Source organism: Primulina eburnea, chromosome 5 (assembly GCF_022965805.1).
Source record: "Primulina eburnea isolate SZY01 chromosome 5, ASM2296580v1, whole genome shotgun sequence".
NCBI classification, from domain to species: Eukaryota; Viridiplantae; Streptophyta; class Magnoliopsida; order Lamiales; family Gesneriaceae; genus Primulina; species Primulina eburnea.
Window position 1 is genome coordinate 3971129 of NC_133105.1, and position 22449 is coordinate 3993577.

The window sequence follows — 22449 nt, forward strand, 5'->3', positions numbered from 1 at the left end:
AAACTCGCTCTTCGATCCACTCCTTGCACATTTATTGGATATAGTGTCAAACATAAAGGGTATAAATGTTTGAGTTCGGATGGCAGATTATACATTTCTCGTCATGTTACATTTGACGAACATACATTTCCCTACTCTCAACACAACACCTCTTCAACCCCTACACTACAATCTAAATCTACATCTCGTTTATTTCTTCCGCAGCTCTCGGTTCCTCTATCCTCGGATCCTTTAAATTTCCCGCCACCCACTACTATCTCTATGAGTCCACAACCTTCTCCAATCTCTACCACATTTGTTTCTGACCCATCAGCCACCGTCCCTCTGCCCATCATCTCAACAAACTCTGATCATTCTCACAAGAACTCCCATTCAATGACAACTCGTTCGAAGGCTGGTATTTTCAAGCCTAAAGTCTACCTAACAGATAGCTCTCTTCCTTGGGAACCCTCAACATTTCGTGAAGCTTGCTCTCATCCAGAATGGTGCAAAGCTATGGAGTCTGAATATCAGGCTCTCTTACAAAACCACACCTGGTCTCTGGTTCCCACACCTCCTCATACTCCCATAATCGGCTGCAAATGGGTTTTTAAAACAAAAACAAATCCAGATGGCTCAGTTGCTCGTCACAAAGCAAGACTTGTCGCCAAGGGTTATTCTCAAACTCCTGGTCTTGATTACACTGAAACTTTCAGCCATGTGGTCAAACCAACAACTATCCGATTGGTTCTTACTATTGCCGTTTTTTATGGCTGGCATATCACTCAAATTGATGTCAACAATGCCTTTCTTCATGGCAATCTCACTGAGGTAGTATATATGTGCCAACCACCAGGCTTTGAAGTTATCACCACGTCTTCACCTCTTGTTTGCAAACTAAACAAAGCCCTTTATGGGCTGAAACAAGCCCCAAGAGCTTGGTTTGACAGATTACATGACACACTCCATCTTATGGGATTCACCAACTCTCGTGCTGATTCTTCCTTATTTATCAAAAAGGATGCTCACTCTGTTGTTTATATTCTTATATATGTCGATGACATTCTCATTACAGGCAGTGACAGTCACCAAATTCAGAATATTATTCAACAGCTCAGAAATAAGTTTGCACTTAAGGAACTTGGTGATCTTTCTTACTTTCTAGGAATTGAAGTACACAAATCTGCCAGTACTTCTCTGTTGCTTACACAGACAAAATATGCTCGGGACTTACTCTCAAAAACAAAGATGCTTCAAGCCAAACCTTCTCCTACTCCAATGATTACTAGTCTCAAATTATCTTCACAAAATGGGGATGTGTTTGAGGATCCTACTTTGTATCGTAGCACAGTTGGTGCTCTTCAATACTTGACTATAACAAGACCTGACATTGCTTTTAGTGTCAATAAAGTATGTCAATTTATGCAGCATCCTCTCATTTCTCATTGGAAAGCTGTTAAAAGAATATTACGCTACATTGCTGGCACACTCGACTATGGTATTCGCCTTAATGCTACTTCTAAGTTTGCTCTTCATGGATATTGTGATGCAGACTGGGGGAGTGATCCTGATGATCGCCGCTCCACTTCCGGTTACTGCTGGTTTTTTGGCACATCACCTATTTCTTGGAGTTCTAAGAAGCAATCTGTTGTTTCTCGTTCAAGTACAGAAGCAGAATATAGAAGCCTTGCAAATGCTACTTCTGAATTATTATGGCTCCACTCCTTGTTATCTGACTTACATGTCTCCATCTCCACTACACCTGTGCTCTGGTGTGACAACTTAAGTACAATTGCGTTAAGTGCAAACCCAGTACTTCATGCTCGCACCAAACATCTTGAACTTGATCTTCACTTTGTCCGTGAAAAGGTTTTATCGAAGTCTCTGTCAGTTCGTCATGTCCCCTCGTTTGATCAAACGGCAGACATATTAACCAAGCCACTCTCTGCTGCTACTTTTCATCACTTACGATCCAAACTCAACATGGATTTTACCTCCCCGATGAGTTTGAGGGGGCAAGATAAAGGATCTACAATACTAAAGCCCAAAGCAATACCAAAGCCCAAAATAATTGAGAAGCCAAGCCCATCCAAGATAGCAAGATTATGCAATGGATGTACATCCGATCCAATTAAAAGATCATTCCAGAACAAAGGAATTGGTTAATTTGTTGTAACAAACTATTAGATTCCATTACAGATGTCAAATTCTTAGTGACGCTCTTTGTACTTAAATAGTGTAAATGTGTTTCGTGCAAATCAATAATATGGGATGAATTCATTTTCCCAAAAACTCAATATTTTTCTATTCGTTACTTTTCTTTAACTACGACTCCCGGCGATATTTTGTTCCGGAACAGATCGGTATTGAATCTTGCAGCTTCTGTAAGCGTCGACAAGGACAAACAACATGACAGCAATCTCGGCAAGGGGAAGAAGAACTGTAACTTCAGGCCGAACAATTTCGAGTTGTCTAATCGAGTTAAAATTGACACTCCTATATTTTAACATTAAAAAACTTATATTACAAAATATTAATTTTGACAAAAAAAATATTATTTTACATTTAAAACTAATACTTTGAATGTAAAAAGTAATATTTTTTAGTTAAATCAACATATCATATAAAGTAATATTTTTAATATAAACAATAATATATTTTCAATTAAAATTAATATTTTTGACATAGCAAAGAAGCATATATTATTAAATATATGTTAATACTTTTAACATAAAACGTGACTATTTGTTTAAATGCAAAAAAATCAAGATTATATTCATATAATGCAATAATTCAAAAATTATTAAAATCATATATTATAAATTAATATTTTTAACATAAAAAAATATTTTCGAGATAAAATAAACCTATATTACAAAATAATAATTTTGATATATAAAGTAAGTAAAAATTAATAATTTTGATATAAAAATTAAAATTTTATATAAAAAACTTATATTATAAATTATATTTTTGATATAAAAAATTATAATTTTGCAGTAAAAAACTAATATTTTGGATCCAAAAAGTAATATTTTTAAGATAAATTGGCATATAATATTTTTTCAATGAAACTAATACTTTTAAATCAAATAAACATATACCACAGAATAAAACTTTTGAAATTAAAAACAATATTTTTTATTTAAACAAATATATATTAAAAATAATATTTTGGACCAAAATAAATATGTTTGCAGAGAAAACTATATTTTTTATCTAAAAATTAACAATTTAATTCAAATAACCATATATTATAAATTAACAGTTTTAATATAAAAGTATTATTTTGTTAGTGAAAACTAATAATTTTGGTAGAATAAAGTAACACTTTTGCGTCAAAATAAGCATATATTATAAAGTAATAATTTTTTTATATAAAAAGTAATATGTTTAATGTAAAAAATAATATTTTTGACATAAATATTAATATTTAAATAGAGGTCTCAATTTGGAAGGGTCAAATCAGTTCGGGTCGGGTTGACTAGGGGGTATGTTGTACCGAAAATCTTATACCGTGTATCGTATCGAAAATTTCGGTATAAAAAAATTCATACCGATACCGTACCGAAAATTTCGGTATATACCGAAAATCGGCATACCGAAATTTTTGGTAAATATAACTAGCATACCGATTATACCGAAATTGAATGGTATACCGAAATTTCGGTACGGTATCGATATATACCGTTTTATACCGAAAAAAACATTACATTTTAAAATTTTATGAATTTATTTTTTTAAAATATTATATATTTCAAAAAAATCGGTATTCCGGTATATATCGAAATTTTCAAATTGCATACTGTTATTGTACCGAAAAATTCGGTATTCTTACCTTACCGTACTGTACCGAAATCTTCGGTATACCGAAAATTCGATATTTTTCGGTACGGTAATCTCGGTATACCGAAAATTCGGTATTTTTTCCCACTCATAGGGTTGACACGTGATAGTATTAAAAACTGTTCAACCCGAACTCGACTCAAACCTGAACCAACCGGAAAACTCCCAACCCGATTTTGAATTTTCTTAATAATATTTTAATTTAAATACAAAATAGTAAAATCTCCGATATATTAAGTTTGAAAATTTAATTGTAGAAAATTAAAAATATATTTATTAAATCAAATAAATAATTGTTTAAAAATATATACAAAATAATATCAAATGATGGATATTTATGATATAAATATATAATACTTTTTTTTTCAAATATGCAATATATAAAATGTAGGCAATATTATTAATTATATATATTTTTAAAAAAATTAAAATTTTCGGGTCAACCTATCCGATTACTTTTCCGGGTCAGATATCAGGTCTAACCTGATCTGACCCGAACTCGAAAACCCCAACCAATTGACCAAACCTGTTATTTTTCTGGCCAAACCGTTTCGAGTTGTCGAATCGAGTTAAATTTTGACACTTCCTATATTTTAACATTAAAAAACATATATTACAAAATATTAATTTTGACATAAAAAATACTAATTTTACATTTAAAACTAATATTTTGAAGGCAAAAATTTGTGTGAGAAGGTACGGGTCGAATTTGTGAGACGAGTATCTTATTTGGGTCATCCATGAAAAAGTATTACTTTTTAAGCTAATAGTATTACTTTTTATTGTGAATATGTGTATGATTGACACGTCTCACATATTAATATCAGTGAGACGGTCTCACATGAGATCCACTCTACTTAAAAGTAATATTTTTTAGTTAAATCAACATATCATATAAAGTAATATTTTTAATATAAAAAATAATATATTTTCAATGAAAATTAATATTTTTGACATAGCAAAAAAACATATATTATTAAATAATACTTAAAAAAATTCATTAACCAAACACATATTGAGAAGATACTTTGACAAATAATAATACATTTGTGAATAAAACTAATATTTTAATTTATAAAAAAAATTCATTCAATGAATGCATATGTTACAAATTAATATTTTTATAATAAAAACTAATATTTTTAATGTTAAAATTAATATTTTTCAATCAAATAAACATATATCACATATTAATATTTTTTCAATCAATGATGGGATTTTTCGAATTTAGACAAAAATAGAAATGACATAAAACTCTTATTATTATGCAAATAATTAATCACTCCATATTGGAATAAAATTATAACATTCAAATAAGTCATCTTATTTCTAACTTTGATTCCAAACCAAAACTTGGGAAACATGCGCAAGCTTCCTCCCAATCCCTTCTTCATATTTCTGCACAGCAATTCTCCTCGTGAATTTTTCCGACATTGCATTGAACACCATAAGTTTGTATCTTGCAAAGCAAGGCACATTTTCTTTCAAAATGAATTTACTTTATAGCATATTCTTGAGAACAACTCAACCATTGAAACGTGCAAGTCAAGATATTTGAATTACTCAGTTAGCATTTGTCACGACTTTTCATTTGAGGGCTGGATCATGTGCTTCTTTCCTTCGTTCGTACATAATTTTGGTTATTTTGCTTTCAGATTTCGATTGCATTATCACCCGTCCTTGTTAGACGAATTATATTCCAATTTTTGTTAATGGTCAATTGATAGTTTGATGTCTGATTTGTGGTGATAAGATATTATCTGAAAATAAGGAGAGATTTTCACCAAACAAAGTAAAAAATTTGAGGATTGGTCTAAAAATGACTGGTAATATGAAGTGTCATTGTGTTTATAGAAGAATTTTGGTTTGGGGGAATTTAGAGTTTCAACATATGAATATACAAAAATTTATTTCTTATTATTATAGTGTTCATTAAAGAGGTTACATCCAAATTACCCTTTGTTAAATTTATTGTTTATTATTACAATATAATAAATCCTCTCATAGAACGGAATCACTTGAACTGCAAAGACTTCGGTGTTCTTCTTTCGAACTTGCATGAAAGAAAATACAAAGAACATGTCAACAAATTTGTATAGCAAACTAAAACACTATGTCAAACAAAATTGCGACCGAGGGAACAAAGACATATAAGATGCATCATTTCCAAGTTGGAGCCTCAGATTACTACAGAAATAAATTAATAAAAAAAGATATAATATAATTCAAAATAAGACCATATAGGACGACAGTACCGAACATCAACAATCAAAATAATTAAGTCTCAAATTTTGTGAAACGCCACTCTTCCTCATTCGTACCAAATCATGGTGTTCACATGAGCTGTGGGATGACATTTTCGAGCACTTTTTTCGAACTGAAACGATTGAATTTCTCTTGTCCGGACATTATAAGCTGCCCAAAGTTTCTCAGAACCAGAAATTCCAAATAGAAACACCTCGCCACCAGCTAACACACCAAAGAGTTCGACTGATTTCAAGCTTTTGAATCTGTCACTCAGAGGTTTCAAATCGGAGCTAAGCAACTTGGTCCACTCTCCAGTTTCTGGGTTCATTTCCATAACTTCCATCAAATACCCACGTGACTCTGGAAGTTTGGACAGATGACAACAGGATAGATTACGACCCATCGCTAGAGGCACAGACATAAATGGATCATATACAGTCTGAACAAACTCATAAACGATTTCAGTATCTAAATTCAGTGTCACAACACGGGATTCGCCGATCCAGTGCACATAGCCATGAGTAGGAAATGGATGATAACGTAATGCTTCTCGACCTAGCTTCGATAGGTGTTGCACGTCAAGGTGCCTCCAAACATTATCAACGCCAAGTGTCAGCACATATATACCTGATCGAGAATTGGGAGTATACGAGCGCACCGCTTTATACTTCATCGAAGCCTCAGCAAATGCTAAAGTTGTCCCGAGTACTACACTTGAGTCATATGGCAGAGGTTCATGTTGTTTTGTCAAGGGATTGATAATAGAAAGAACGTGATGGTCTCCTTTATTGCCAAGAACGTGATGGTCTCCTTTATCGCCGGTGAAGGTCAACACTAAACCATTAACACTGCTGCCACGTAAATAAAAATCCCTGCAGTCAAACTTGCATGTCTCAAGACGACCTTGTCGAATTTCAACATAAATCCCATTCGTGGGTTTGAGATTTTCCATGATTATGATTCCAGGGGTTGAATTTTGAAGATGATCGCAAATGAATTTTTTTGTACTGATTATTAAGTTCCAAGCTCCGCAGACATGCGTGATCACATCATGTATAACATGCGCTGGAAGACGTAAAAGAATTTCGAAAAATATCTCCGAAGGAAGACATCTCCAATGATTCTTCCCCGCGCACCTCTTGCAAGGATAGAAGAACATTTTATTGAGATTATCCACCTGTGTAATTTTACAGAAAATCACACTATATTGACATATAAATATCCACCGCAAAGTGGAAAAATCATTCGGTAGATAAAATCTAGGATAATCATAAAGCACAATGTCATTAATTCCTTAAAGATTGAAAAAATTTAGACTTCCAGTCGTGAAATTCAAACGGCCAATATCACGATTTACTTGAACAAATCAAAATATATTTTTTCCCCCGTTAAAATACCTACTACGAAGATACATCTAGTATTTTATCCGGTTTGCCAAACTACAAGCACACCATGTTCAACTCGATCTCAAAACAAATGTCAATAATCTGAAAAAAAATTCTATAAAATTTTCATCATATAAAATTAGCACAAAAAAATTTAAACTTGGGAAATCTATAGAAGAATATTAATCCTCTATTTTAATGTATACTTACCTTTAAAAATGATGTGAAAAATCAATCAATAATCTGAAAAAAAACTAATATTTTCATCATAGAAAATCAGCACAGAAAGACTAAAACTTGGGGAACAGAAAGATGAATATTAATCCTTTATTTTGATTTATAATTACCTCCAAAAATTATGCCAAATCAATCAATAATCTAAAAGGTCTAATCTTTTCATCATAGAAGAAAATTAGCAAAGAAAGATATAAACTTGGGAAATCGAAAGAAGAATATTAATCCTCTATTATAATTTATAACAATTACCTCCAAAAGAGACGCCAAATCAATAATCTAAAAGTTTTAATCTTTTCATCACATAAAATTAGCACAGAAAGATTTAAACTTGAATATTAATCCTTCGTTATAATTACCTCCATGTTCGTTTCACTGACATCATCTGCATTGACCATCGGATCCGCCAAGTATTTCGATCGGGAATACTTAATCCGTGACATGGGAAGCGGTTTTTGGCGGAGACACAACTTCTCTCAGGATCCCTTTTAGATTTAGATAATAAATAACAAGGGTTTGCAATATCGGTATCGGAACGGTGGCTCCGGTGCAGGGCAATCAACCCGGAACAAAAGCTGCTACGGACCGGCGACTCCCGGAGATATTTTGTTTCGGAACAGATCGGTATTGAATCTTGCAGCTTCTGTAAGCGTCGACAAGGACAAACAACATGACAGCAATCTCGGCAAGGGGAAGAAGAACCGTAACTTCAGAGACGGCTTCCGTTCACCTATATTTTACGAACAATGGGCCTATAAATTGAGGCCCGTTTAAATATATATATATATATATATATATATATATATATTAATAATAATATAATAATAATTTCGATAAATTAAACCGATTAAATAAGGATAAATTGTCCATAAAATACCAACAAAACAAATTGATTCGTATCAACGTTTAAGATTTGATTCAATCCTAGTATACTTTTTATTATTATTATTTTTTGATGTACTTATCGTTTCGGATAACAAACATAATCTATATTATTTATAATATTTTATACTATATTATTAAATGTGAGGTCATGATAATAACTATAGAGAGGACACCAATTTTTTTTCTCAATTTTACCTTTATATGATAATAATATTACACTTTTGTTTTTCTGTTTTTATTTTTATTTCAACACATACTTTTATTTTTATTTATTTTTATTTCAACAATTCAAATAACAATTTAGTCCCTCTATAATTTGTCCAATTTTATTTTAGTTAGTCCATCAATAGTGATAAAAAAAAGTATACACACAAACATCGCGTGTGCATAGTAATTAGTTCTAAGTAAAGGAGACGCGTCCATTAATCTCATGTGCTAATAAATAGACTAAACATAAATTTTATGATATGGCATATGTCCAAAAATTTCATATGGAATATTTTATTTTATTTTTATTTTTGTTAAAATTGATAATATCAATTTAATATTTTATCTTTCTAGATTATAAAATTTTGTTTGATTTATTTTTAAATGATAATATCTTGTTTGAATTATTTATAGATATTATATGTTTTGTTTTTAATATGATTTTTTCTCAAAATTTTTATCATTGTTTAAAATAATTTTATCCCTAATGAAATTCTTTTTTTTTATATTTTCTAGAACTCTTTTATGGAATTATAGGTCAAGCATTGGGTATAAAATGTAAAGCCTTACAACCGTGGTGAGAGTCTTCTCGGGTTAGGTCGGCAGAGGAGTTATTGTATAGAAGAAAAATACGAGAGCCGAGCCTATTTTGACGAATAAGCTTTTGTGTGATCAGTTGATCACTTTTTGCAACCGCCGAAATTTTTTGTGTGATCGGTTGATCATTTTGTGTAGTTGCCGGAGTTCTTGAGTGTTGACAACACCAGAGCACAACACGAACTTCTGATACACACATTATAATTTATTTTATGTCCATTTATAATCAAGACCTCTTCAAATTTCAACATTGTACATTCTGTTAATGTGGTTGGCTTGAGACTTGAGTTACTATGGATTGTCGGATGGAAATGAAGGCAACTTTTATAATAATTTCTATTCTTGCAGTTTTTTTAATCAGATATATGTGAAATAGAGTAAGAAACTTTTAATATGACTTTTCGTGTGACAACAAAATATGAAAATCAATTCACATTTTTTGCATGCTAGGGGGTGTCAAAAATTAACTCAACCCGACATGAGAAGTGCAGTTGTCTCATGCATCGGCAAACGTCTTGTCAATGCCGCCATCATTTAATGTAAGGAAAAATAAAACTTTTTTACAATTATATTTTATTACTTTATATTGTGAGTCAATGAATTTTATAATTGTGCTCCAGCATCATTGAGTTAAATTATAATTGATTAAATCCAAAATTGAGTGTCTATATATAAAAAATATAATATTTGACTAGATTTTTTAATGATGATACAAACATTTACAGATTAAAACCCATTCTATTGATTTTTATTATTCTAGTAATTATTCAATAAAATACGATGTATTATATATTTGTGTTGTTTTGCACTTTATCTCAAAAGTAAGACATGTATTCCTGTTGGTTTTCGCCTTCTACATGTACATAATTTTGGTATGCAATTTGTAAAATTATTACAGTTTTGGTCACATTCTCTATTTTTATTCAATTTTCATCCTTTTTCACATAGTACATATTATCTTGTCTTCTGATATAAGATACGTTAACAATATTTGATATCACATCATCATTTTCTAATATCACGTCATCTTTTTCAGTGCCACATTAAATATGATGAAAAAGGAGGCTAGAGTTGAAAAACATCATGATCAAAAAGTATAATTTTCTCATTGTTTATTAATATTTTTTCATAGATAATGTTGTATTATAAATCAATATTATTTTTTGTCATGACTTTTATTAAGTGATAGTATGAATTCGTAATATATATGAATAAAAGTTTTTCAAAAACATTAATTATTTAAGATTTTATTTATAAAAATATTAGTATTATTCCAGATGGCTCTTCCACCCGGTCAATATCCACATACATGTTAAAATAATTATTAATTATATAAGCAGTCTACTCCCGAAGCTGATTATAACTATATATATATATATATATATGTTGTTAATGAACAATGAAAGCCAAATGAAAAGACTTAATTTTCATCTTTGATAACCCATTGACATAAAATTAAAGTTAATTGTTACATTTATGGTATATCATGCTCCAGTTTTTTTTACAAAAAAATTATAAAAAGCTTTTAAAAATTGTTTTAAGAATAAATATGTGTTTGTAAAACTATTTTATAAAAACATTTTTAAAGTTAAAATGTTTAAAAATTCTGAAAAAAGCACATCTCAACTATTATTTAAAAAATTGTGTTTGGAGAAAATAATTTTTACTTATAAAACACCAAATACGTTTTCGAATTAACCTTTTCATTATATCCAATTAACGTTTTCGAATCCAAATCATTTAATATATGCGGAGTATAGTAAACTGGTGAATAGACTATACCTTGTAGCAAGACAAGCTATAAATACATACACACAGTTCCCGAAAATTTCTTGATCATTCATGCACGCATGCAATTATATATTAATTAAATAATGATGGCAGACAGATGAAAAGACTACTTTTCAGCTATAAATATTATATATGATTTAAAAGCTGCCCTTTTATTATTATTTTTTTCCTCACATTAAATGATGGCAGCATTGACAAGACGTTTGCCGATGCATGAAACAGTTCGGCCACTGAACTTCTCGTGGTCATACACTACGGCTTATATATATTGCTATAGTAGTTTTTTTTTTATTCGTTGATGAATATCCAAATGGAAATCAAAATTTTCTATATTAATAAAGCTTCTACGTACTGAAAAGCTGGAGTTATTATTATTTTTTCATAATCTAATTAGGACTTTCAAACATGAAGAATTTTGCTAGAAACCAGATTCGTGAAAAATTTCTGATACGAATCTTTTTCACAAAATAATTATTTTTTAAAAATTTCTGATCAAATGACATGTTTAAAAAATCAAAATAATTAAACCATATTTCTTGGAGACATCCGAAACCAATCCAGAAGTGAACCCACCCCATTTATATATGTTATCCGATTCTTGAATTTCACATGCTATAAATTCCAAACGAACACCAAAGAAAGTTTCAGTTTTGTATTCATGAAGAAAGATTTCTCAAGAGTGTTCTTTTGACAAAAGTTCTGTAAAACGGTAATATCGTAAGAGAACAAGACACTTGCAAGCTATCAGAAAATGTACCTAATTCTTCAAAAAAAGAAAAGAAAATGTACCGAAAATGTACCTAATCCTTCAAAAAAAAAAAAAAAAGAAAATGTACCTAATCATGCATGTAGACCATCTGCATAACCAAACGTGTCACGAATGCATCAAGTGTTGCGAACAACACTTGACGCCTCCCCAGCCCTATTTTCGACCAACGGCTTCTTCTTATCTTTTTGGGAACATGATACCTAATCTGCAGAATACGCCAAGCCAAGGCCTGTATTGTCCCGTTTCTGATCTGTGGGTGAACCCAGTTGCGTAATTCAACGGGATTAGCAATATGTAGATTATATCTTCCTAACAACCTCTGCCTTGTTTTTTCCATCGAAACCCCAACTACTGTGTAGTTGGGGTTTCCCAACAAATTACGCAGAGATGGGGGGATTTCTTCATTGTCATGGCAAGTTTGATAGATGAGACAGCTGTTGTTAATGCAGACCTGTAGCAGTGATAAACCGAGACCATGCCGGAAGGGTTTAGTAGCCACTACAATCGGAGATTGACGGGGTAGGTTATTCGCCACCCAAGAATCTACCACAAAATCCTGGTGAGTGACCCGCGACATCACATGATGGCCGTAGAATTCAACCAGATAGAGATCAAGTTCCTCCACGTACACGATTGCCATTTTTTTGGCTTCTTGGGACGGTTATCGGAGAGTTGAAGAATCAAGAAAAAAGAGTGAAACAATGGAGAGAAAAGCAGCTTTTTTCCTTTTTATAACTATTTTTAATTAAATATAATAAATAGGCTTACATGTAGCATAATAAATAAATAAATATATGATATATCTAGTGTGATGAGCACAAGAAAGAACTCGTGGTCGAACACAACTCGACTTGACGAAAAACCTAGTATTTTTAAATCAAATAAACATATACCACGGAGTAAAATTTTTGAAATTAAAAACAATATTTTTTAATCAAACAAACATATATTAAAAATAATATGTTTGTGGAGAAAACTATATTTTTGATATAAAAAGTAACAATTTCATTCAAATATCCATATATTATAAGTTAATACTTTTAATATAAGAGTATTATTTTTGTAGTGAAAACTAATAATTTTGTTTGTATAATGTAACACTTTCGCATCAAAATAAGCCTATACTATAAAGTATCAATTTTTTATATAAAAATTAATATGTTCAATGTAAAAATTAATATTTTTGACATAAATATTAATGTTTTAATAGAGATGTCAATTTGGGGGGGTCAAATGAGTTCGGTTCGGGTTGACACGTGATAGTAGTAAAAATTGTTCAACCCGAACTCGACTCAACCCCGAACAGGGATTTTAATTTTTTTTAAAAAATAATTAAACAAAATTAAAACGAACAATGGGCCTATAAATTGAGGCCCGTTTAAATATATATATATATATATATATATATATATATATATATATTTAATAATTTCGATAAATTAAACGATTGAATAAGGATAAATCGTCCATAAATTACTAACAAAACAAATTGATTCGTATCAACGTTTAAGATTTGATTCAATCCTAGTTACTTATTATTATTATTATTATTATTATTATTATTATTATATGATACTAATATTACACTTTTGTTTTTTTTTTTAATTTCAACACATACTTTTATTTTTAAATTTTTTTTTTTCAAAAATTAAAATAACAATTTAGTATTTTAGTCTCTCCATAATTTGTCAAATTTCACTTTAGTCAATCAATAATAATAAAAAAGATTATACATACAAACATCGCGTGTGTATAGTATCTAGTTCTAAGTAAAGGAGACGCGTCCATTAATCTCATGTCCTAATAAATATACTAAATATAAATTTTATGATATGGCATATGTCCAAAAATCTCATATGAAATATTTTATTTTATTTTTATTTTTGTTAAAATTGATAATATCAAGATTTTGTCTTTCTAGATTATAAAATCTTGTTTGATTTATTTTTAAATGATAATATCTTGTTGAGTGAGTCTCATGTGAGACCGTCTCACGGATAATAATTCGTGAGACGGGTCAATCCTACCCATATTCACAATAAAAGTAATACTCTTAGCATAAAAAGTAATATCTTTTCATGGGTGACCCAAATAAAAGATCCGTCTCACAAATACGACTCGTGAGACCGTCTCACACAAGTTTTTGCCTATTTTGTTTGAATTATTTATAGATAATATATGTTTTGTTTTTAGAGTGAGTCTCATGAGAGACCGTCTCACGGATCATAATCTGTGAGACGGGTCAACCCTACCCATATTCACAATAAAAAGTAATACTCTTAGCATAAAAAGTGATACTTTTTCATGGGTGACCCAAATAAAAGATCCGTCTCACAAATAATACCCGTGAGACCGTCTCACACAAGTTTTTGCCTTGTTTTTAATATGATTTTTTCTCAAAATTTTTATCATTGTTTAAAATATGAGTAGCTCTCATGTGAGACCGTCTCACGGATCTTAATCTGTGAGACGGGTCAATCTTACCCATATTCACCATAAAAAGTAATACCCTTAGCATAAAAAATAATACTTTTTCATGGATTACCCAAATATAGATCCGTCTCACAAAATATGACCCGTGAGACCGTCTCACACAAGTTTTTGCCTTAAAATAATTTTATCTCTAATGAAAGTCTTTTTTTTTTTGTATTTTCTAGAACTCTTTTATGGAATTCTATATTTTTTAGAACTTTTTTATGGAATTATTTGTAGGTCAAGCATTGGGTATAAAATGTAAAGCCTTACAACCGTGGTGAGAGTCTTCTCGGGTAACTGCCGAAATACGAGGAGTTATTGTATAGAAAAAAAATACGAGAGCCGAGCTTATTTTGACAAATAAGCTTTTGTGTGATCAGTTGATCACTTTGTGCAACTGCCGAAATTTTTTGTGTGATCGGTTGATCATTTTGTGTAGCTGCCGGAGTTCTTTATTAACACACTCATATTTAAGAGTTGAAGATTTTCGTGTGAAGAGTTTGTGTGATTGATTAACATATTTACTGTGTTGCTGATTGGTGTTGGCAACACTCAAGAACAGTGACGCAGAATGTTGATCGAAGAGTGTTATTTCGTTTGGTTTTAAACATCATGCATTTCGGTTTATGGATCGAGTTTTGAGTTTGGTTTATTTTGATGCATCTTAATTCTTTGGAATGTCAAAAATTTTAGTTTTGTTATGCACAGTACTATTGTTTTGCTGTAAACGATTTATATATTTTTTCTAGTGAATTTTTGTCATGAGACATTGTACAAGTGTTTGTACTTGTGCAGAATTTAAATCTGGCCTTTATTTATTAAAAATTTACGTGTGTATTAAATAATAAATTTTCGATTCATGTTGTGATCGTCTGTTGACAACATCAGATCACAACACCAACTTCTGATACACGCATTATAATTTATTTCTTATCCATTTATGATCAACAGACCTCTTCAAATTTCAACAGTGTAGATTCCGTTTATGTGGTTGGCTTGAGACTTGAGTTACTATGGATTGTCGGATGGAAATGAAGGCACCTTTTAATAGCTTTTGTGGTGTCAAACGACAGGTTATAGCTTGTTTTTGTGCTCTTATTTTCTTTTAAAGAAGATGACATATCCAGCTTTGCTTAAAAGTTTCGTAGCCCACGAAACCATGTAATATTAAGATTAGCATTTTGGTCTACTTGGTCTAATAAAATACCAGCGATGCCGCGACAAAGAAAAGACAATGTATAGAAACCAACAGGATTAAGAACCGCGCATTCTACAAGAAAAAAACTGGCAGATGGTTGCGCGCTTGCAGGATAAACGCGCGCATCCCTTCCAAAAAAAACCCTGAGGACCGTGCAGCAGCACACCACAAAAAGCCACCAAATACAGATGTAGGCACACCATTGCGCACTATATCCACGGACTAACGCCCTTTTTTACATGTCACACACAGAACTATATGCGCACCAACATAACCAAGGTGCGCATATGCACGCTCACTGCCCCCATATTTTTACAGATTTATCCTCGCATTAACGCATTAAAAAAGCACAACAGCGCACATCCTCTTCTGGAAAAAAAAAACATTTTCCCTCTCGTTCTCACAAAAAAGCTCTCTTTTTATAATATACCCTTCTCTCCTTCCCTTCAGCAGATGCCATTAAAATCCCATATATCCGCTAACCCTACAGTTGAGCAAGACCCATTCAAGGAGCCCAAACACCAACCGCTCCACACATCCTTTGAGATTCCCGTATGCAATACCGCCTACCGGAACTTCAGCTTCGTTGCCCGCCTCCTTCCAGTAACATTTTCTAAAGTAAACTAATCTTCTTTGCAATTTTATACACAAGATTTATTGGTTTATGCAATATAATGTCTTATAAATTTTGGGCCTAAATGTTGCTATTCCTTGAATATATTTACTAAGAATTATGCCTCTTAAAAAAATCCAAGAGAAATGCTTTGTCCTCATCTCATAGCTATGATAATCACAAATTTTGGAAGGCGGAAGCTCTTTAGGGGATTTAAAAAGCTTTGACTCCTACTTACGTGTGATTCTTACCAAGCCCATGGGTTGTAATAATTTTTATTACTTGTCCATACGTTATTTGAAATTCCATGTATTAGTGTGTTAATTATTTATGCACGTTACTTCTTGTTTGTCCTTACATTTAGGTCATTAGAAGACAAATGTACATCCTTTGCAAATCTAAAACCAGATTTCCGCAACTGGTTTGTCAAAGTGTTGGTCTCTGAAAAAACTATGAGCCGTTTTCTAAATTAAAACATCTAAGTTACTTGTATTGAGGTGGCTACAAATAATCATACCATGTGTCATAACCCATTTATGTCTCACCTCTCTCTATATAATATATATAAGGTTATCTACCCTCTACTATTTTACAATTACTTGTTTTAACAATTGAATACTTTTCTTTTAATATCTAAACAAACCGTTCCTAAAACAAATCCAATAATCAGTACTGTGATTGTATAGACTGCACCCAATGTTACAACTCTCTATTTCAAAAAGAAGTCGAAGAAATAATAAAAAGATTTTACTCAAATACGGTATGGACCATCATCTTACGAAGAGCACTTACCATGGAATCAAAGCTTTCTCTTCTACTAGATTACGCAGCTAATATTGAAAACAGAGCTAGATAGCAACATTATCCGTCAATTATAATATGTGTTTTAAACATATACTAAAACAGCTATCTTATAGTCTAAATATCGTTTAATTCAAAACATTTATATCAACCTGTTAATAATAATAAAAATTATTATACAGAACCGATATGTGCAGAATTTGTCTTTATTTTATTTTTTTACACTGGATCACATTTTTGCTGTTGCAATACATAAATAACTTTATCTAATATTTTTGGTATATTATTTGTTTCTACCTATTATATCTATTATCGATTATTTCAGGCTATATCTGATTTAACATGTTATTACTGACCTAGCTAATGGCTAATTTAGTATTTGGTTTCTAATTTTAGTCAATAAAAGAGATATATATATATATATATATATATATATATATATATATATATATATATATATATATATATATATATATATATAACCTTTGAATCATATTAAATACCAAAATATGATATAGCTTTTGCAAATGTATTTTTACTTATGACTGCCTACGAACAATAGTTTGTTTTCATTAGTAGAAGATTTTTTTTTAAAATAAAATCTTCACATTTTAACCAGCTGTTTATTTTTAATAAGCTAAAATAAAACAATGTAATTTTCTAGCTTTTTTATTTATAATAAGTTAAATTTCTGTAATTGAGCACAGTTGATATACTAGAATTTAGCTCAACTTACTATTGGATTTGTTTTCTTCATGTATAACTCAACAGACAGAAACGAAAAATGAAGCGATCTTGTAATAATAGAAACATAACTAAGCTTTTTGTGTTTTCTAGATATGTGCTACCTAAATACATTACATAGAATGTATGTAAATTAGTATGTTGTTATAATGTTTAGATTTTATTAATATTTTGATAGTAAGATTCAGTAACTTATAGCTTGTTTCTTAGCTTTATCAAAAATGTCAATATTCACAAAAACTAAAAATATGATACTTTTGATTTATAAATACATAAAAAATCTTTTAGGTATCTACAAACTTTTTCCCACACTTCATTATCTAAACTTAAAAACTTTTATTTTTGAAAAATTTAAATATCAAAAGCAATTTTTAAAAATCGAATATATATCTAAAACCTACTTATTATTAACCCTATAAATGTTTTTTAAAATTTAAAATTGTTGTATTCACACGGATGTATATAGAATACTCATTTTTTATTTCGTATTAATATATTGAGTCATATCTATTATATCTGAACACGTACAACCAAAATTTACTTAGGCTTAGCAATAACCTTTGTGTGTGATATTTATATTGATAAACATATTTTATATCTTATTTTCTATAAATGTCATTATTCAAACAATATAATTCGTTAATTGTTTCGAAAAAAATGAACATTTAGATACAAAAGAAATTAACTAGATGTATAAATCATGTCCATTGCTAAAATTTTAAAAATAATAACTCCCTCGACATATATGAAATATACATGTATTATTCTTATCCAATAGCTATACAAAAACATATGCTTTAATTAAATCTTAACAATAACACCATTGATATAATGTCTAAGATAAATAAAATAGAGTACGTTGCTCCTTATCAAACCAATTTCTAGCTTTTGATTCCTAACACACAAAAATATCAAAAAATAAAAATAAAAATTTAACTATTATTAGCCGTCTTTCGCCTAAAAAAACAAAACAAGAAAAAAAATTAATATTACTCTGCATATTTAACTAATAATTCCATGTTCATTCTTATTACTTAGACGCATTCAGCCTGGTCAATTTCACTACTTTTTAAGCAAGCTTAAATAAAACTTTTAAACATTCCAACAAGCGTACACAATTTTAACCAAATTAAAGAATATTCTTTTAAACATTTTCGAATATATATATTCCTACATTTCATATATCATTTTACACAATATATACTTCATATACATAAACTAAACTCTTACGCTTTTTCATATCTATTATACTATTGTTTTTGCTCCCCATATTTAACATCTATAAATTTTCTTACACAAATAAATCAAACTTATTTATTATTTTAAAAACTCATAGTATATATTGTTTCTTATATTATTTTACCAACAAAAATACAACTATTTTAGTTCAGTTTATATCTATTTAATTGTCATCCATTTAAAAAAAAAAAGCCCATACAATTACATATATACATATATGAATACATATTTATCGCCTTTAAATTATAAACAAAATGTCTCATTTACTGTATACAAAATTGGATAAACACCTAACAAAATTTATCATTTATCACATAAACACTTGGTAAACACCTCAAAAATTTGAGGTGCCTATACCTAGTGTATATATATATATATATGTGTGTGTGTGTGTGTTTAAACGGGCCTCAATTTATAATCCCATTGTTCGTAAAATATATATGAACGGGAAGCCGTCTCTGTAGTTACAGCAGTTCTTCTTCAAATTTCAACAGTGTACACTCTGTCTATGTGATTTGGTTGAGAATTGAGTTACGATGGATTGTCGGATGGAAATGATCAGGCACCTTTTATGATAATTTATATTCTTGCAGTTTTTTTTTTTAATCAGATATATGTGAAATTCCAGCAAGCCATCGCCCAACTCTAGCCGTGACCCTAGCATGCTTCTGACTACTTCATGCTTAAACCGACTCGAACCAGACCCGAACCAGGCCCTAGAATCGACCCTTAGACATAACTTAAGACCATGGTTAAGCCCTTTTTAACTCAGAACCAGCACCTAAGCTCCAAAATCGAAGCGATACATGAGCTGCAAAAACAATCAAGAAACCCACCTAGACGACCCTTGAGCCAACTTGAGTTTTCCTTGAGCCATGCGCGAACCATCGTGAGCCAGCCTCGAGCCAGACCCTCTATGGACCCTACTGGACCCTTAGACCACTTAGGAACAACCCCAAACCCCAAAACCGAAGCTCCCAACCCACAACCCAAACTAGCCGAGAACCACAAATTGACATGGTTTCTCATTTCTGTTGCTAGGACTTAGGCCACAGACCCATACCCTGAACCAGCCCTTGGTGCACATTCTTAGGACCCTAAGGACCTATCCTAGCCCAGCCCAGAACCCCCTTAGACGAGCCTTTCTACCTGCACAAGCTGCTGAACCTGTGCGCTACTCATTGAAGCTTTCGGGTGGTCTCTATGTTTTCTTGCTTATCCTCTTAACCAACAGTCCGGCCCTTGAACCAGCTCTTTAGGCACTCTCTTAAGATCCTAATAGCTCAACCTATCCCAGCCCAAAGCCCTCAAATCGAGCCCTATCCTTCCTGCACCAGCAGCAACATGCGTTGCTTTCCCTTGGGCTCTCGGGTTTGGAGTCCTAGCTTGCTAGGACTCCTTCCCAGCCCTGGTTTTCGAGTCCTAGCGTGGCTAGGACTCTTCCTTTGACCCCTCACGGACCCTAGCTAGCCCTGGTCCCAGCCCTGAGCAAGCCAAGCCCCAAAATCCTTACAACCGAACCCATGATCACCTAAAGTATTTTCTGTCCAGCTTGTGTTTCTTCATGATGGGTAACATATTGGAGTGTTCTAGGACCTCCTAAATTCGTGTCAAATCTTCCCTTATCACTTCTTAATCGTGGCAGCACCTTGCACTCAAAATTTCAGAAAACGTGAACCAAAAACAAGAATGACAGAAACATAAAAAAAATTTGAAAGCTTTTCACCCTCATGATGAATCAAAAATTCTCATGCAACAATGCATTCAACAGTATATATAGCATGTATAATGCAGGAAAAATAGATACAATGCGTGCCTGAATGATGCAAATGCGGGAGAAATCGAGCCGAAAGCCGGAGGAATTTCTTTATTCTAAGACAAGCAAGATCCGAAACATTAGCTGGGGTTTTAAAGGCTGAAACAAGAGGGAAATGTGGTAATGAAAGGGGGTGTCGGTTGATGGTAGAGTAATTGATGTAGGGTAGGGTTAGATTTAATTTAATTGTAGTTTAGGTTAATTAAAATGTGCACTAATGAGCTTTAATTAAAATAAAAAGAGTTTTAAGTCCAATAAGCTTAAAATTAAGCCCATTAAATCCAAACACAATCCCGACAAATATTTCGTTTTGGAAAGATTTTTAAAATACTAGTCGAACACTCAAAAATTCTCCCGATTCACTAAAATTTATGTATCATTAAAAATTAAAATAATGCGAGTAAAAATATCCAATAAATCTCAATTCTTAAAAAAAATACTTTTAAAACATCTTATATTAATTAATAAAAATAAATCATGTAATAAAAATAATTTTATTGAAAATTCTCCGGTCCGGTCCCTATTCCTCGATCGAGTGTGAGATGCCTCTAGAAGACCTAATGCATGAGCTTTTAAAATTTTATGAAACAATTAGTACTATCTATTAATTATGCATAAAATTAATAAAAATAATTAAACACATAATTTAAAATAAAATCCTAGATTGCATGCATTCAGGTTACGTGAATTAAATTTCTGGACTTTACATAAAATATCTTGAAAGACAAAATAATTAGGACTTTCATCAATTGAAGCTAAAAATGTAACAAAAGAAAGAAAAACAATTGTCGAGATCTGGCATATTGAGGGAAGAGAGAAAAAGGTAAGTTGGTGGAAATATAATTACTTAACATGGGTCTTTGAGAAAAACTCTTATTGTTCTTTTGAATTCAGAAGCAACCATACATAAGATTCTCCTAAAAAAGTAATGTATAATATTTGAAAATCAGGTAAACTACAAAAAAAAAAAAAAAAAAAAATACCACCAAGAACATTATGTTTATAAAGAACCTAACTTTACATTAAATATTTGTAGCTTGTAAGAAAGAAACCCATGAGAACTTATTAACCACAATTTTCGAGAACTGGCGTATTGAGGGAAGGGAGAAAAAGGTAAGTTGGTGGAAAAATAATTATTAACATGGGTCTTTGCGAAAAACTCTTATTGTTCTGTTGAATTCAGAAACAATCATAGGTAGATGAAATGCAGCTAATTGGATGAGAATAAATAGACGGTGCTTACGAAAAAAATCTAAGAACAACGAATAATGAATATTAAAAAAAATGACAGCGTAAATAATTGTACAAAAAATAAAACCTTGATTAGAATAAAGTAATTGGAAATAATTCCTACGGGGAAAATTGAAACTAACATTCGTAGGGGAGAAATCGAAACTAACATTTAATGAATTTGATATGTGAAAATGTGATAATCTTTATTTTTATCACTGTTCGTGCATTCTCTTTCTCCTATATTTTTACCCAAATAAACAGCTCTGAATATGTTAAAAATTTCAAAAAGAAAATGATACACATGGTTTCTCTACTTTTGTGTTTGAATAGATACTTTTTTAATTTTTTCGATGAACAAATTAACTGATAAATGTTTGGAAATGGGAGATT

The 22449-nt window shown here is 31.1% G+C and overlaps 1 protein-coding gene and 1 long non-coding RNA gene across 2 annotated transcripts in view; one reads left to right on the top strand and one right to left on the bottom strand.

Moving 5' to 3' along the window:
• Positions 1-6041: 6041 nt before the first annotated feature.
• On the bottom strand, positions 6042-8434 carry LOC140832463 (uncharacterized). Its single transcript, XM_073196499.1, has 2 exons — positions 8051-8434; positions 6042-7249 (listed from the first exon to the last, which is right to left on the bottom strand). The coding sequence occupies exons 1-2, from the start codon at positions 8132-8134 to the stop codon at positions 6137-6139; spliced, it is 1197 nt and encodes a 398-aa protein (XP_073052600.1). The 5' UTR covers positions 8135-8434; the 3' UTR covers positions 6042-6136.
• LOC140832465 (uncharacterized) overlaps positions 6617-22449 on the top strand; it is a 61112-nt gene continuing 45279 nt past the window's right edge. The window contains exon 1 of the long non-coding RNA XR_012118120.1: positions 6617-6716. This is a non-coding gene — a long non-coding RNA (uncharacterized lncRNA). The remainder of the gene's footprint in view (positions 6717-22449) is intronic.